General features: G+C 47.9%; 1 protein-coding gene across 4 annotated transcripts in view; it reads left to right on the forward strand.

Annotated features, from left to right (window-relative positions):
• Positions 1–8762: 8762 nt before the first annotated feature.
• Positions 8763–16605, forward strand: part of LOC120751090 (uncharacterized) — a 60132-nt gene continuing 52289 nt past the window's right edge. For all 4 annotated transcript variants that reach the window (XM_040060438.1, XM_040060439.1, XM_040060441.1 and 1 more), the window contains exons 1-2: positions 8763–8916; positions 9034–9342. In XM_040060438.1, the coding sequence (XP_039916372.1) occupies positions 9238–9342 (105 nt within the window). In that variant the 5' untranslated portion in view covers positions 8763–8916; positions 9034–9237. The remainder of the gene's footprint in view (positions 8917–9033; positions 9343–16605) is intronic.

Here is a 16605-nt window from a genome sequence, read left to right on the forward strand (position 1 = left end):
AGTTTTATTATCGCTGTCTTCATGACAGTGGCATATAACAATAGTGAGCTCTGTTTAATTAACTCTGTTTTTTAATATTTTTAAGAAGAAAATCACATAAAACCTAGGAGATATAAAATGAAACCATATAAACCAGTACTGTTTCAAAGCCTGGCTAATTTTCATCTGGCTTCATGGAAAATAACTTCCTTCACCTTCAGGTAAAACTTAGAGATTCTAAAATTACACTAATATTGCTATATGAAATTATGGAGGGACCGATTACATTTTGAAAGGAACACTCCTGCAGGTGTATTTAGTTACACTGATCGTTGGGGTACTACATCTCTTGGGAATGGTGCTATTGAGTTTCTAGTATGTGAATGTACTCGAGCTTGGAACTTTTCTATGTTCTCTGAAGAACAGCACAAAAAGGTGTCTGACTGACAGCGGCAAACCTGCATTGAAACACAGGAACAGAACTCCTTTGGTCAGGATGCTAATTGCAGTGCTCCAAGTCACATACTTTTCCTCACCCATCTGTCTGGTCTAATCATAGCTCTTTCTCCTAACTCCTTCTGTCTGTCACCCACTTAGCCTGAGTGTCGTTTCTGTCAATGCAGCCACAGCATGAGAGTCAGGACACACAGGCAGGATGAGACTAAGATGAACACTGACATAACGAGTGTCTCTTCTTATCTGTGCAGCCCTGCTCCATCTGGTGGGACTGCTGCTCTCCTTTGCAGGATGTGACCTGAGTATCCAGCCATCCCAACCACAGGCCATGTTGGGACAGCTCCGATATTGTGATGATGGTGCACTATGGTGACGATAGCAGCAAGGAAGTAGGCAAAAGTACACTGAAATCCCATTTATATGTGGGTATGATGAGCGTCTGCCATATATAACCATATATAACCAAATTAGGCTGGCTCTTCAGAAGCCATCCCTTGGGTTTATGAGGGAGAAAAGAGGAGAGCTGGGAACTGGTGAAATGAACATCTGATCCTTTAGACTGAATCCGTCTGTCCTGTTTTTCTTGCCATTTGCTACGCATACCTCCCAGAGATGGAGTCGCACACACCTGATACATGCGTGGCTCTGTGATGCGTGAGCAGCTTTATTCAGGGGATTTGATGCTGTGTATCTGGGCCCATTTCCCATCTAGAGGGCAGCCAGAATACATCTGAATAAATCTGGCTGTGAAAGAGGAGAGGTTTGTTTTTTTTTTTTTTTTTAATAGGCTCCAGAAAATGATTCATTAATACCTCTAGGAATGCCGGCTCTGGTGTGGAAATTAAGATGGAGAGTTTTTCTCTGCATTATCTCCTCTGAGTGGAGTCAGGTGTGTGACCATACTTTGGTTTGCCTGGTGTGGGGCTGTAACCTGTGTCGGGCTCTGGTGCCCACTTCTCACGCACTCGAATGAAGAGAGGTCACCCTAGGGTGGGATTCGGAGGCAGCCCTGATCCTTTCACTCTGACCCTCTGCGCCAAGGGGGCTTGGAGAACTTGGGAGCAGCAACCTGGCTGGTTGTGTCAGACTCCCAGACCTTCGGTTACTAAAGTGCGATTTCCTGCCTGAGCGTGTGCTCGCCGACACGAAGCAGCAGCTCGTTGCTGCCACGCGGTGATGCCGCTTGTGCCCTCGGCCCAGCCGGGAGAACAGGCACGCCGGCAGAGCTGGGGAAGCCCGGCATGCCCTGCATCCCCTGCGTGCCCTGCATGCCCTGCATCCCGCGGTCCGTGCTGCCGGCAGGGAGAGCCGGTCCAGCGCCAAGCCGCGGTCTGCTGCGCCACCTGGGGCCGCCCGCCCGGCAACGCAGGCACCGGGGGAGTCGGGGACGAGACAGGAGCGGCTTTTCACGGCTGTGGAAACAAAGAGAAATGTGTGAGTGATGGACGATAAAATCTCCATGAAAATACCTCACCCCCCACCCTTGATCAGCCCTTTGTCTTAGCCCATCTTTTCTTGCCAGCCCCCACACCCCCCGACTTTTTTTGACCATTTGTAGTGCTAGCGTGACTGCACGCAGAGCTCACGGTTTCTGATGCCAAATCTCATTTCCTCCCTCCCAAGACTGTTTTCATCCTTGTTTACACAGCCTAGAGAGCTGTTTAAAGTGGAATTTCTGGTGAATTGCTCCCAAATAACTGTCCTTAGCTGTGGGAAATTGATAAAGGTTTAATCATTTGGTCTTTGCCTCTAGAAGAGTTGGGGAGGAGGTACAGGTGCAATGTGCAATCACAGAGTTTAGAAAGCAAGGAGTAAATAGCATGCTTGTGATTTATTCTCATTACAAAATTTTCTAAGGCCCCTCCTTCCTTGGCCAGTCTAACAATCTGGGCTTTTGAGGCAGAGGCTTGTGAAGACAAGTTATCTTTTTCTGTTCCTCACAGTGCAGTTTTATTGGATGCTTGGACCCCTTCCCTTTGCTTCTGGCTTGTTTGTGGCCGCAAATCCTCAGTCATGTGCAGTTCTGCAGTTATTTTAAGGGCCACGTATTTTACCTGCAAGCCTTTCTCTGAGGATTCTGCTGTGCTGTCACTCCCGCAGAGGCCTCAGGTGGTGCTCCTGCTCCTCTCCCAGCCTTCCCTGCCATGCTGAGCCACTCGGCGGCACAAGTGCACGCACTGATTTCAGCAGACCCAAAACCGTCTTCCCTGCCCAGTGATGAACTGGAGCCTGGCAGCAGCTGGAGATGAGGTGCAGGGAGGAGATGGGAGTCCTAACAGTTCTGTGAAACATCACCAGTGCTGGCTGATGTTTTCTGCTCACCTGATGGCAGTCTGAGAGCTCTGACCAGGCTCAAAGTGGGGTACTGTGGCCAGGAGTTGCCTGGGATGGCCCAGCCAGGGTACAGCATGGGTGTGGCCTGCCTGTTGCTCTCCTCACTCATGCATTGTGCCCGCATTAAGGCATCAAGTTCAAACTTGCACATCCTGAAAATTCTTCCTAGAATTTCTCTCCCTGGTGATCCTAACCTGGCTCTTTTTGAAGCTGCTCACAAATACATATCTAGATGAGGTGTCCAACTAGAGGAACTGGGAAACCTCTTTGATGTTGAAAGCTGTGTTTTATTTAAACACTTGGGATAAGCCCAGAGGCTGTCTGGGCAGCCAGGAAGTTCCAGAAAGGAATTTCCCCCCATCAGACCAGGAACCACAATAATATTTTCCTCCTTCCTCTTCAGAGACTGTGTGTGCTCATTTCCTAGCATTTTTGCTTTAGAAGTTTCCCATTTTTTCAGGACCCTGGGACCTTTCTCTCTGTTGCTGCCCTTCTAAGCATTATAGTTTGAGATTTCTTGTCTTTGACCTAAAGACCTCAAGTGTGAGACAGCTGATGAGCTGGTAGGCTCCTTCTGTGGGGGCAGACTGGATGTTTCTTTCATCTTTGGACTGGCTACACGGCAGGGCTCAGAAGCACTGTGTTATCCCAGCTGAGGACTGTTATCGGGAAGGCATTTGAAAAGAAAGAGATGTGAGTTAGTTGCAGTGACTGTATTTGAAGGAAAGAAGGTCAGATGAGACAATTCCTCTTCTCCAGGGATTCGAAAGAAGCTATCCAAAGCAGAAATCATTGCTTCTCTTTGCTTGTGTTTCTGAGGAGCCAGGCTGCCCTGCTACCCTGGAGTTTCTGGCTGGCCAAGCTAAACTGTGAGTGCTGTCCCAGCAGGCTGTTACCCAGTAGGTGTCAGGGCCCCACTTCCAGGCCCTCTTGCAGAGGAGCGAATGTCTGCTGTTGATAAAATCTTGCACGTGGCCAGAATGGAATAAGGTACGTGAAGATTTATCAAGCCTCTGATGGTGTCATGCACTTCTCAGAATGGCTTAATAATAGTGAGACAACTTCTCTGGACCTGCTTTGTAAAACAAAAGGTTTTAATAATGACAAAAATAATAAACATCATCAAACAAAGAAATACAAGTTGGACACAGTGCAGAGAACACTGGCACTGGTTTAGGCAGTCCCAAAAAAAAAGCAGTTGAGCCCTTCTGTGCAGTTCCTTTAGCACCTGATGGTCTAGGTGGGCTATTTGGCACCTTGACCAATGACATTGGCAACAGGCTTTGAGGTACACTTTCAAAGCCCAGTCAGTGCTCCTACACTGGCACTGAGCCAATTACAACGGGAAGGCTATGGAAAGTGCTAGTTTAACTTCCTTACATGTTTAGAGGTAAACTGAAACTGTTTCTCTGTCAAATAGCATCTCTTCAATTTCCTTTTCCTTATTTTCCTCTTTTACGGAGGTCAAAACGTGTATGCAAAACATGTATCATTGCTCAGACGAGTCAAAAAGATACATATCTAAAAGAGAACAGATAACTGTTACCCTCAGCCACCTTTAACCAGCCCTTCTTGATTCTCCCTGAATATCCGAAGTGTTTGCAGGACAGCAGCTGGCTCAGTTCTGGGACAGTCTGTGGCTTTTGAGGTAACAGTGGGCAGTTCTCACCTTTGGTTGCTTATAGCTTTAGTGAAAGACTCCTTCGTGTGCGGGATGTGTTTCCCGGTTGTCTGTCCCATACTCCTGGTATAAAGACCACACAGTCAGAGCTTGGAGAGCCCTTGTGTGTGCTGCAGTTTCACCCCTTGCAGCTGGGCCATGGCGTGTTTGTGGTTTGTGTGGCTGGGTCTCAGCTAAGTTTGGCCTGTGTTAGGGCAGACATCATGCAGAGGACGAGGCAGAGAAGATCCCTTCTGGAGGAGCCCACAGGCTCCACTGGGAGAAGGAATGGTTCCTGCTAGAAGTGATTGGTGGCTGGCTAGGGACAAAGCTTGGTGCCTTTTGTCTGTTTTGTCAGACATATTGTTCTGGGAACAATTGTCATAATTTTTTGTGGATTTTCCTTCTCTTCTGCTTTTATCTACATACACTGGACTGTGTTTGAATCCATCGGTGGATGGTCCAGCTCTGGAGCACCATTCAAGATGGGCCTGGCTTCGGGTCCACGTCTTCCTCCAAGCAAGCTCCAGGTTCAGCTTTCATCCTGCTCCAGCTTAGCATTTTCCTTGGCAGATGTTCCTTCCTTGCTTGGCACTGGAAGTACCTTCAGTGTCTGTCTTGAACATCACCCAGTTAGGGTCACAAGCAAGCAGGAATGGACGGGGTTTTCCCAGCTTAACCTTGTCTCCCTCGGTGTAATGAGGGGAGATCCCCAATAGATGGCACTTGAACCTTTTCCCTGGCTGTTTCTTCCCTCCAACCTTGGGAAGTTCTGTGTATACACAGATGCAGCATGAGCCTGTTACGGCACAGCATGTGGAAAAAGGAGACCAAAAAGCGGTTCACTGTGTAAGAAAGGGTGAGCAAATCCCCAGGTAACTTCAAAGGGTGAAAAAAGCATCTCTTTCCTTTTGAGGAGGCTTGGCCAGGCCTGCCTAATGAGGCTTTCTGCACCCACACACATTCCTGTTCATGCACCTGGCAGTGTCAGTGGTAGACCTTGGGCAGGATAAACTGCAGAAAGCATTAGCTTGTCCTCCAAGCACAAGAGGAAACACAGCCCAGAGGGAATCTGTGCATTAAACTAATCCTCACTGCATTGTCTTCACCCCTACTGCTTGTCTCCCCATTGCAACTGTTTGGTCAAGATTCCCACAGAGGAATGTCTCCAAGGGAAAATAAGATGTGGCACAGCAGACGTCCACTGCTTCCCCATGGCAGCAGTGGGTAGGAACATGTGGAAGTATCCTGTCTCAGCTCAGAGTCCCCTGCTCTCTCCCTACCACCTCAGTGCTATATGTCCTTGCAGGGGAAATTTGCCACTTGCTTCCTTTCTGCTCCTGGTCTGGCCATGAGGAATTTAAAGACCTCTTCAAGAAATGCAGGAGCAGGCATGTGAGTTTACCCTAAATGTTGTGTGATGCATTTTTCATGCTTTCATCATGTGACCAGAAGAAACTTGGACTAGGTTTGAGATTTGAGATTTGGTTTGAACCCAGTAGGCAGATCAAAACTCCAGGGGTGAGAAACCTACGGGAACCAAAAACAGAGCAGAGTGATCACATGAGCTGCTTGGAACAGAATCCACTGAATTTTGCATAGCTCCAGCAGTGTGATCTAGTAACAGTCTAGATTACAGCCTGGGCATGTAGGGCTAGGGGCCAGGAGGTACCACTTCTGTTCTTGGATCTTCCAACAGCTTTTCTCAGTGACCTTCAGAAAGTCAAATAACCTTCACTGACTTGAGTTTTTCTTTGGGAATAATACTACAACTTACCCCTGGGAAATATTTTGCTGTCCTCGGATAGAAGTTACTCAGCAGTGTTCTGCATCCTGTATGTGGAGGAGCAATGTCCCCAGACTTCTCAGGAAGCTTTCTCTCCGCTATGTGATGCAGCACTGTGACTTGTCATCAACTGGGAACCCATTCAGCACTCTGAGCCTCATCCTCAGGACACAAATCACCTAAGAAAAGAGTTGCAGCGGTATGTTGTAGCTTTGCTTTCTGTGAGGGTTTCTTTTCCTCTGGGGGTCTGCTAAATTGCTTCTTGCTGGTTGCAGCAGTGTGTTACGGTGCCTCATTCAGAGGAGATGCTGGATGCCGTGGATTGATGGAGGGATCGTGATCTGTCAATCAGTTTGAGATCTGTCAATCTGCTTCTGGCATTGCAGTTGTGGATGGAGAGAGAGGCCATGGTACCTCACCAGCGTGAGGTGCAAGGTTAGCTGGGGAGGGATCTGAGGGTGTGAGTTACTGCTGAGTCTGCTGGAACACAGATGCTCATGGATACAGAGTCTGAGAAAACACTGGGAGAAGGTGTCTGTAACTAGATTTTCAATAGAACTGGTGTACCCAAAGTTGGTGTTCCTGGCTATTCTGGTCATATGAAATACAACGCAAGAAGGAAACAGCTGCTCTGCAGGTATTTGCTGAAACACATGAAGCAGGACTTGTAGTATTAGTTTCTCTTAAATTGCAAGTGTCCCAAAGAAGCCTCATCAGCACTTGTTTTTGCTGCTTGCCCTCGGAAGGCCTGGCCCTGCAGCAGGTTAGGAGATCTAGCACAAACCCTTCACCAGGCTGTGGTCCCCACTGCTGTCCTGTCGTGCAGTGGGGTGGGGTGAGCTCAGGCAGAGCCTGGGATGTGTTACAGTTGGGATGGCAGGTTCTGCTCTTCTCTGTTTCAGGGAGCTTTTTCAGCTTCATCTGTTCTGAAACAAACAACTAGGCCCTGGCATGTGCCTGTCCCAGCATCTGAACTCTGAATGGGAAAGCAATCAACACAGTGGTTTAGGCTGACTGTGGTTTATGGATTATATCTTACACATCATTACAAGGACACCCAGTGTCTCCAGAGCTGAAATAAGGAATTAATAATGTCTTGGGGAATTTCACTTTTTTTAAAAAAAAAAAAAAAAAAAAAAAAAAGGAAAAAATTATAAGAGAGTCTCAGTTGTTGGACTTTGGGATGCACATTGGTTATTGGTTAGGTCCCAGGAATCATTCTTATCAAGCATTGAATATATTATTGTGTATCTCTATGGAGGATTTCTGGTTTCAGTTGACATTTTACTCCCTCCTGTTGGATGCAGGATGCCAGACTGGTAATCTGCTCATGTGCACTATTCCCCATTTTTTTTTTTTAATTCATGCAATGAGAAAAGCAGAAGTACCTGTAGCGATAGGTGGTGGCTTAGAGTCATAACGTTGGATTGTAATTTCAATTTGTTGTGAACCGGGGGAAAAATAGGTGAAAACAAGTCCACGGTGTGAATGCAGAGCTCACCGAACAGGTATGCTTTGACAGCTGAGACAGTTTCCTACTGCAGACATCTTCTAAGAAGGCGCTATCTGAAAAGCAAAAAAATTGTTTTCTGGCTCAGACTCTGTGCTTGTTGTACTCCTTCAGGAAAAAATACTTTGCTAAGTGGAGCTGAACCGAGGCCCTTTCCCCTGCAGCAAAAATGTGCTCTCTCTTTTCCACAGTCAGCACTTTAGGAGTGCTCTTTCCTTATCTTGTTACAGGCTTGCTGGTTGAGAACTGGGAACTAGTTAACCAGCCGGCGCTCCAATGGGGTTTGTACACAAGCAGAGAGACCTCTGCAACGCTCCCTAGCTTGTCCCGGGAGGAAGGCTGGGACGAAAGGCTCTGCTGGCCCCAAGGGACTGGTAATGGGCAAAAGGGACCTTTCGCCTAGACACGGGGAGTTAGTTCATCGCTGGCACGGCGTTGGCAATGGGTGAAAGCCCTTTGTTGATACTGCTGGTAAACGTGTCGGCGGCTTCCTGTGGGTTCAAAGTGGCCGGGAGCCTATCAGTCAGTCCCTGATAACTTTCCTGACTGTTTTGCCAGGGAGGTGCTGGAGGACCGGCCGTGGAAATGGGGCACCTTCCTTGTGCCCGAGGATAGCTGGTGCAGCAGGAGCTGGTGCTGGCCCGGCCCCGCGCCTGCGTTTCTGCGGGGAAAGGCTGTGACGAGCTTCCCTGCTGCTGCAGGCTCCATCCAAGCTCCCTGGGTGCCTCCCTATGGACTTCGAGCCCTCCCTATGGATCTGTGCTCTCAGTCGGAGGAAAGCACAGACAGGTCACGGCATCCCGTTTTGGGATCCCCGGACTGAGAGGGCTGCGAGCAGCTCCAGCAGATCCCGCCCAGCTCGGGGACTCTCGGAACGCCGGCGGCCGGGAAGGGCCGGTGACCCTTTAAGCCGAGTCCCCGCCCCGTCCCGCCCCGTCCCGCCCCGTCGGGCCAATGTGCGCCGCGGCTGCCGCGCTCTCGGCACAAGTTTTCCGTGGCGGCGGTGCCGGAGGGAGCCTGGGGCGGCGGCGGCAGCAGCAGCGGGGCGCGATGCCCGATGCCCGCCCGGGGCTGAGCGGGTGGGAGCGCTGCCATGAGCGGAGCCCGGCGCCTCGCCCAGGGAGCTCCGCTGTCCCGCAGTGAGCGCTCTGCGCCGAGTGTCTCTTGTCCCCTGCAGCACGCTGCCAGCTGGTACCTCCCTCCCTTCTGAAGCGTAACTGGGGAGGGGGTGGAAGGCAGAGGAAGTTTGGTGTTCAGGTTTTTTTGGTTTTTTTTTTTTTTTTTTTTTCTTTTTTTTTTCCCCTGTAGGCTTTGGAGAGGGATTCCCTTTGCCTGCCAGCGCGGAGGGCTGTAGGACAGGCTGCGCTGGCGGAGGGCAGGGGGCACAGCTGGGAGCGGCTGTGCGGAGCCGTGCCCCGCCGCCGTGTACCTGGGGTGCTGGATGCGAGCTCCGCGCAGCTCCGCCGAGCGTAGCGGCAGCGGCGCGGCAGATGCAGATGCGTGCGTGTGTGTATGCTTAACCCTTTCTTGGCTCCTCGGATTTGTACCATGCTGAAGATCCTCACCAAAAAGCTCAGGAACCAGAGTTTGAACGAAATTCAACCTTTCCAGCTAAAGGTAAGAAGAGCCGGTTTGGTATCGGTTGTTTTTGTCCCCTTCAGGTAACTACTAAGAGGGCCTTGAGTAGCTGGAAACTTACAGTGTTTATTATGCTGGGTCAGTTTCCTCTCAAGCCAGTGTGCTCAGGAGGAACTGGCCTAGGCTGTATTCCTGTTACTTAAAGCCCCGTTCCTTTGCACTCAGAATTACCCTGAGCAATTCAGATAATACAGAAAGGTGTATGAAGACAGATGTATCTGTCTGTTCTTAAGAATGTTTTCCTTTTGATGGGATTCACGTTTAACTGTGTAGGCATTTGCCTAGATACCTTGGCACGTGTGCAATCCATACCCCCCAAGCCTTTCCAGGCTAGAACCCCACTGTGCTAGGTACTGTACAAACATGATTTTCCTAAAATGCCTTTCAGGTTGTTATTTGCATTTTTCTCTTTTGGTCCTGGGGGCCAGAATCTGAGCTGAAGTTTGCAGGCTGGATCATTGCATTGACCCATGGCTTTACAGATTCTTTTTACATCGTTTTTAATGTTCAAAATAAAACTGAGGACCACGTATTCAGGATAAGAACTGTCTAAACCCTTCCTGCCAAATATAAAGAGGAATTTTTGAGCCATATACCACGAGATAAAAATGGAGCCATGACAAAATGAGAAAAAAATACAAGATCCCGATTTGGCAAAATTGTTGCCAAAGGGGGCAAATTGTGAACCAAGGGATACCCCCTGAAATCAGCAGAGTTACTCTGGATTGGCACCAGTACTGCGGGAAGTGTAGCACCTGGCCCCAAATAAAAGAAGGGATCTGGGAAAAGTAGCAGCCCTCGTTGCCTGGGTTGGGGGCTGGGGATCCGTAAACCAGACTCTAGTGGAGTCTTTTGTATGTGTTACACAGAGGCTCATTGCCGTGTGGCTGCACTTCTGCGCAGTCACTCTGGACAGGCTGATGGCAACTTTGATGAAACATCAGCGCTGTTTCTAACAAAGTTTGTTGTACTGCTTCCTCCGGGGATTGCACATTCTGTGGCTCTCAGGGGAGGCAGGGTTAGATTTTATTTTTGGAAGTAAAATAAAGGCAGTGCTTTAGGTTGTAGTGAATTGATTCAGTACAGAGTATCTGCAGAGGCAGTGTGGGTTTTTTAACGCTGTGTTTCTGGGCCTTATGGCTGCAATATCTTGCTTTAGCTTTGTTGTTTGTCTCTTGGAGCCTCAGGTTGTGAAACTGTGAGAATGTTTGGAAGGAGCTCTGAGAGGTGTATATATAGCCTTCAGGGATGCTTGGAGGCATGCAGGAAAATGTGCATGAGTGGGCATCTGCAGCCATTTTGTTCATGTTAGTGCCAAGGTTTTGTGCTGCAGACAGGTGGTCTGCATTTTTGCAGGCTCAGAGGAGAAAGTTAAGCTTGCACTGTGCCTTGCTTGCAAGGCTCACGCATAGCCCATCAGAGCTGTCTTTGCAGCCTGCGGTGGGGAGTGCTACAATGACTGGTACACATGTGTATGGGCAGAAAGCCAGACTTGCAAACTCTTGGTTTAAATCTGTTTTGTAGGCCTTTGGGGACCATGCGCAGCTGCCTGGTCTTGGTTGAGCCTTGCAGCAGCATACTAATTGCTTAATGGAGTGTGCAGTGCTCTGTCTTGCGTGTTGGACCAAAGCTCCTTGCGGGTATGGACCCTGGGTAGGTGTCACAGGGGGTGAGCAGTGAGAAAACTTCTAGTGGCTGTGCTGGCATGGACCCTGTGTCAAGGCGAAGTGTCCTGTACCATTTTCTCTACTGCCCTCATGGTGTGGGGCTGCCAGGCACCGACCAGGCTTTGGCCTTCTTGCCCTTGGTCTGTGTCTGTGCTGGTCTGTATGTATCCTGGTTTGTATGGTATATGCATTATTTAAAAGATCCAGTGTGCTGTCATTGAAACCTAGTGAAAAGTTAGGTGAGAGCACAGAATCAGGTCTGTAGCCCTGTAAGTGGAGAGTGAGCATCATGTTTGGATAGAGTAAGGACTGATCTACATTCACCACCCAAACCAAGTACTCAGAGAGAGCTTTAGTGTGCTTAGCTGTTCTTCTCCTTCATTGCCCACTCACTTTAGCACTTTATGACCTTTTTGGGAAGCTCCAAATTCAAGGAAAAGCAAGCTGCTGTTGTGCTTCTATCTTACAACTATATTGAAATTAGGTAAAGTCCCAGGATACTGTCCTTGGGCAAGTTGTCAACTCATTTTTACAAGTGTGGAAGATTTGACCAACCTTGGATCTTGGATTGGCATCCAAGCTTTGGGTATCTTTTCAGGATGAAATTTCTCCCCAGTGCAAAGGGGTTTTTTTTTTTTTATGATGTGTCCCAAATTGGTTTAGTGTGACTGCGATAGGTCCTCCTAGTCTTTCCCCACCAGGAGATGCTGAGAGGATGCCATGGCTTTCTGAGGGTGAAACCACAAAATATGCAAGCTTTGGGTGTTGATGTAATGGACATCTCTTTTTCCATTCTAAAGCTGGTCTTCAGGCAGTTGACAACTAGGGCTGCTCAGAGGGCTTTGACTCAAGAGATGTGCTGGTGTCTCTCAGAAAGTGTCCCTTTATTCCCCTTTCACCAGAAGTCACCATGGTGGGAAGGGAGGGACCGACTGACCTGATGTTGGGTTAGTCTGCTCAGCCAGCAGTTTCTGATAAGGGTGGCTGGGCTGTCAAGTGTGCTGGTTAGGGCTCAAATTTGAGTACCTTGCCTTGGAAGACAGCTGGCCTTGCTTCAAAGAATCCCAGAATGGGTAAGGTTGGAAGGGATCACAGTGGATCATCTGTTCCAGGTTCCCTGCTCAAGCAGGGTCATGCTAGAGTACATGGCACAGGATTGTGTCCAGGTAGTTCTTAAATATCTCCAGTGAAGGAGACTCCACACCCTCTCTGGGCTTGGTCACCCATACAGTAAAGAAGTTCTTCCTTGTGTTCAGGTGGAACTCCCTGTGCATCTGTTCCTGACGGTTGCCCCTTGTCCTACTGCTCGACACCACTGAGTAGAGCCTTGCTCCATCTTCTTGACACCCCCTCTTTAGGTATTTATATACATCGATGATATTCCCTCTCAGTTGTCTCTCCTGGAGGCTGACCAGTCCCAGCTCCCTCAGCCTTTCCTGGTTAGAGAGATGTTCCAGTCCCTCAATCATCTTCGTTACCCTCCACTGGACCCACTCAGGAGCTCCATGTCTCTCTTGTACTGAGGAGCCCTGAGCAGGACACAGCACTCCAGATGTGGCCTCACCAAGGCTGAGCAGAGGGGCGGGATCACCTCCCTCAGCCTGCTGGCAGTGCTCTTCCAGGACGGCACTGCCCTTCTTGGCCACAGGGCACACTGCTGGCTCTCAGACAGCTTGTTGTCCACCGGGACCCCCAGGTGGTTCCCCACAGAGCTCCCTTCCAGCACAGAGCCTGTGCTGGTCCGTGGGGTTATTCTTCCGCAGGTGCAAGGCCCTGCTCTTACTTTTGTTGAATTTCAGAGGGTTCCTCTGTGCCCATCTCTCCAGCCTGTCCTTCTGAAGAGCTCCACAACCCTCTAGGGTATCAGCCACTCCTCCCAGATTTGTGTCATCAGTGAACTTGCTGAGAAGGCATCTGCCTCTTCATTCATGTCATCGACGAGTGAGTTAATATTGGCCGCAGTATTGAACCTTGGGGGATACCAAGGTTCAGCCAGACCGTGTGCCACTGCTTATGGCCATCAGCCAGTTCTCAATCCACCTCACTGTCCACTCATCCAGTCCACACTTCCTGAGTTTGCCTATGAGGACGTTGTTGAGACAGTGTTGAAAGTCTTGCTGAAGTCAGTGTAGACAATACCAGGTAGTTGTTTCATTGTAGAAGGCAATTGTGTTTGTCAGGCATATCATTGGTAAATTCATGCTGACTGTTCCTTGTCTATCCATGCAGATAGACATAGCCTCCAGAATGAGGCATTCCATCACGTTTCTAGAGACTGAGATGAGGCAGACTGGCTGGTAGTTCCCTGACTCCTAATTCTTGCCTTTTTTTGGAGACTGGGATAACATTTGCCTTTTTCCAGTTCTTAGGCACCTCTCCTGATTGCCACGACCTTTCAAAGATGATTGTGAATGGCCAGCTATGGTATTTGCCAGCTTTCTCAGCATTTGTAGAAGCATCTTATCAGAGGCTGTGGACTGGTGGATGTCAAGGTTTCCTAGGTGTCTTTCCATTGGATACTTGTGCCCCTGTAGCAGGGACAGCACGTCTTCTCCTGAGCTCTTGTAGTTCATAGCACAACCTAGCTAAGAGCTTAGCTTAAGAGCTTCAGCTCTTCAACCTTCACGTTCTTGTGGCTACATCCAACAAAGGAAAGGGCATTGCCTGGTGCCTCAGGCTTTGGTCTACCTCTTGCTTCAATGGTCTGGTGTTATTTGCTAGAGATTAGGCCAAATTCAGGAGCCTCTTTGGCTGCTTTTGAGCCAGAAGTGGATCAGACTTTATGGGTTAGGGATCATCTTTGATAACGGCTGGTAACTGGGTCTGTTCCAGAGCAGCTGAGACAGGAGAAAGAAGTGAGATCAGGGGAGTGTCTCACATCGTAGTGAAATGCTTCAAACCAGGAAAGTGAGAGGGGCCTGTAACTGGTTTTATTTATTTATTTTTGGTATTAGTTGTTCACTGTTACAGTCTAGTATAGTTTTTTATTATTTTCTTTTGTAGTTTTAGATTTGTAGCCCTGAGAAGCACTTCCTGAACTATTAAGTCAGGCTGATCAAGGAGCTTTTAAAATGCATATCTTAGGCTTGCATGTGGATTTGTGATGGAGTTCTGGCATTGAGCCCTTAGAAGTGCTCTCTAACCAACTCTGTGAGCTTTCTGCAAATAAGGTGTCTAATTCATCCCCACAATTTGGGGTAGGGGTTTCTCATACAATTGTTTCTTCCAACTTTCTCTTTAACTCTTGGGGCCTTGCTGTTTATGTAGTGGCTAAAATGTGGGTGTCTTGTTTTCTGAGCTTTGCTTGCAAGCAAGCTCCTTCGGGCAGGGAGCATCTGGCTGGAACAAGTCTGTGCATTGCCAGTCAAACTAAGCCCTTAATTAGTGGCCCTAGGTGTTATCAGAATGAAACAGTTGGATTGTGGTGTGTTAAAAAATTAACTGGCTGAAACATGCAGCTAAAGAAAACAGAGCACTTTAAAGGCTGCGATTTCATTCCAACTTTGCTGTTGACACAAACAACTTTGGAGGTGATACAACTGATGTTCTAATCCACAAAAAGTTGTTAAATTACTTATGTACTTGGCATATTCACTTTGGTCTTGGGAAGAGATAATACAGACATGTTTGTCACTTCCTTAATGTTGATCAGTGTTAGAAAGTCATATGTGAGTGTTCTGGTGACAGAGAACTGCCTTTCTCTTCTACGTAACTTTAGCCTTATACTTGCTTAAAGGGAATTTTGTGCTGGATGCTATCAAAGCCGCTGTGCCAGTTCTCTTCATGTAACCTTGCAGTTTATATGTGTGCGTGCACAGCACTGGGGACCAGAAAGTGATCTCAGTTATCTTCTACTGGCATCTGTATGTGGAATCAGCTATGAGACCCTAGTCTGGCTGCCCAGCCCTGACAGGCAACTGGGAATCATCTTCATCCTCCCTGTATGAAGGGGATTCAGCTGGCCATGCAAAGTGAACCTCAAGCTTACAGGCAGTGACTCCTGCAGTCAGTGTCCCTGTAGCAGCTTGTTACTCTGTAGAGCTGGGAGCGTTAGGTTTTTTTTTTTTTTTTTCTCCTTAGACCAAAAAAGAGTGGAGTAGCATTGTTATTGATGCAGAGTGGGTATGCTTTCAAAGATCTACATAAGTGGTCAGGCTTGTTTTGAATGATGACAGACTGATTTCTGCCTCTCTTTGGGCGATTGCTTGTCATATGTCACAGGTCTTCAGCTTGACACAGGGGAAATTTAGCTTTGCCTGTTGTGGTCTATGCAGATTTTTCTCTTCTTCCTGGGTTTTTCAGCAGATGCCACCAAACAGGTTCATTCCTCTAGAGCTGGAGGACTCTGGTTTACGTTGAAACTTTGCTTTTCTTCCTCTTATATCAGCTGGTTACGTTAGGTACTTCTGGTTTGTTGTAATCACAGGAAAGACACAAACGCGTGAATCTAAGTGTGTAAGTACAAATTTGATTTTTGGAGTATCTATGAATATGCCTGAAGTTAGGCTTGTGGTAATTTGGACTGAAAATATGTATGTTAGTGGGCTAGAAATGCTGTGGTTGATATTTAGCTAAGGCAAAGACTATAACAGGCAATCCCAGCCACTTTAAGCCTTAGGTTTTGGAGACTTCTGCCTGAGGCATTGTAAAATAATAGGGTTGTGATTCTTTCTACTTGGCTTCAAAGGTCTGAATCTTTAAAGGTTGTCTTCTTTTCTGTGCAGACATTCAGCACCGATAATCTCGTGTAGTGACTTAATTCCAAAGAGTGGTGCTTCAGACAAGTTGTAGATACTGCAAATACAGCATGTTGGGGCATTCATTGATTTTGGGGTAGTTTGTTGAGACATTCTCTCAGCTGGTCTTTAGGACTGATAGGAAAGAAGTCCACTTCCCAAAGGCACAAAGAAATCTCTTTACTTTTCCTTGTATTTCCCAGTTCTTGATTTTTATCTGAATGAGAAACTAAATTCTGCAAAGTCAGTGCTATGTATTTAACTTTGGGTTTTCCGTGAAAACTGATTATTTTTCTTTGCTGGATAGTACAGTTCTTCACTTCCTGCCGTCGTGCATTGTTCTACGCGTTCCAAATTTGTTGCACTGTTTGGGATGCTAAATGTTTTCTTGAGCACGAAAAGAGCTCATATTTCAGGTGAAAATAGGAAGCAGAACCGAGTAATTCTTTATTTTAATTATATGGCTTTCACAAAAAAGTGGGTTCACGATTTTTTTAATAGTAAAAATCAAGGCTAGCGTCTGCTTAGGAGAGTTCTGTGGAGTGGTGGGTGGGCAGGGCACCACTCTGCTCTAATGTGTCAGCCTGGCCAGCTTCCCTGGCTGTTCCTGGAGCATGCCTGGGGTCACAGCAGTGTTGTTGGGATTCTTCAGAGTTGGAACCAAGGGCTGTATTCCCTTTTCAGTGGCAAATAACACTCCCACACACATTGTAGGCAGCGCCAACCCCTCCCACCCCCGTGCCTTTATCTGTAGCCCCGGTTCTCCTGTTGAGTGGGATTCGGGTTGCCGGGTGATCCAGCGCTTCCTAGCAACCAGCATCACAGGTATGTGCGTGCTG

The sequence above is a fragment of the Hirundo rustica genome, chromosome 3, assembly GCF_015227805.2.
Source record: "Hirundo rustica isolate bHirRus1 chromosome 3, bHirRus1.pri.v3, whole genome shotgun sequence".
Lineage (NCBI taxonomy): Eukaryota > Metazoa > Chordata > Aves > Passeriformes > Hirundinidae > Hirundo > Hirundo rustica.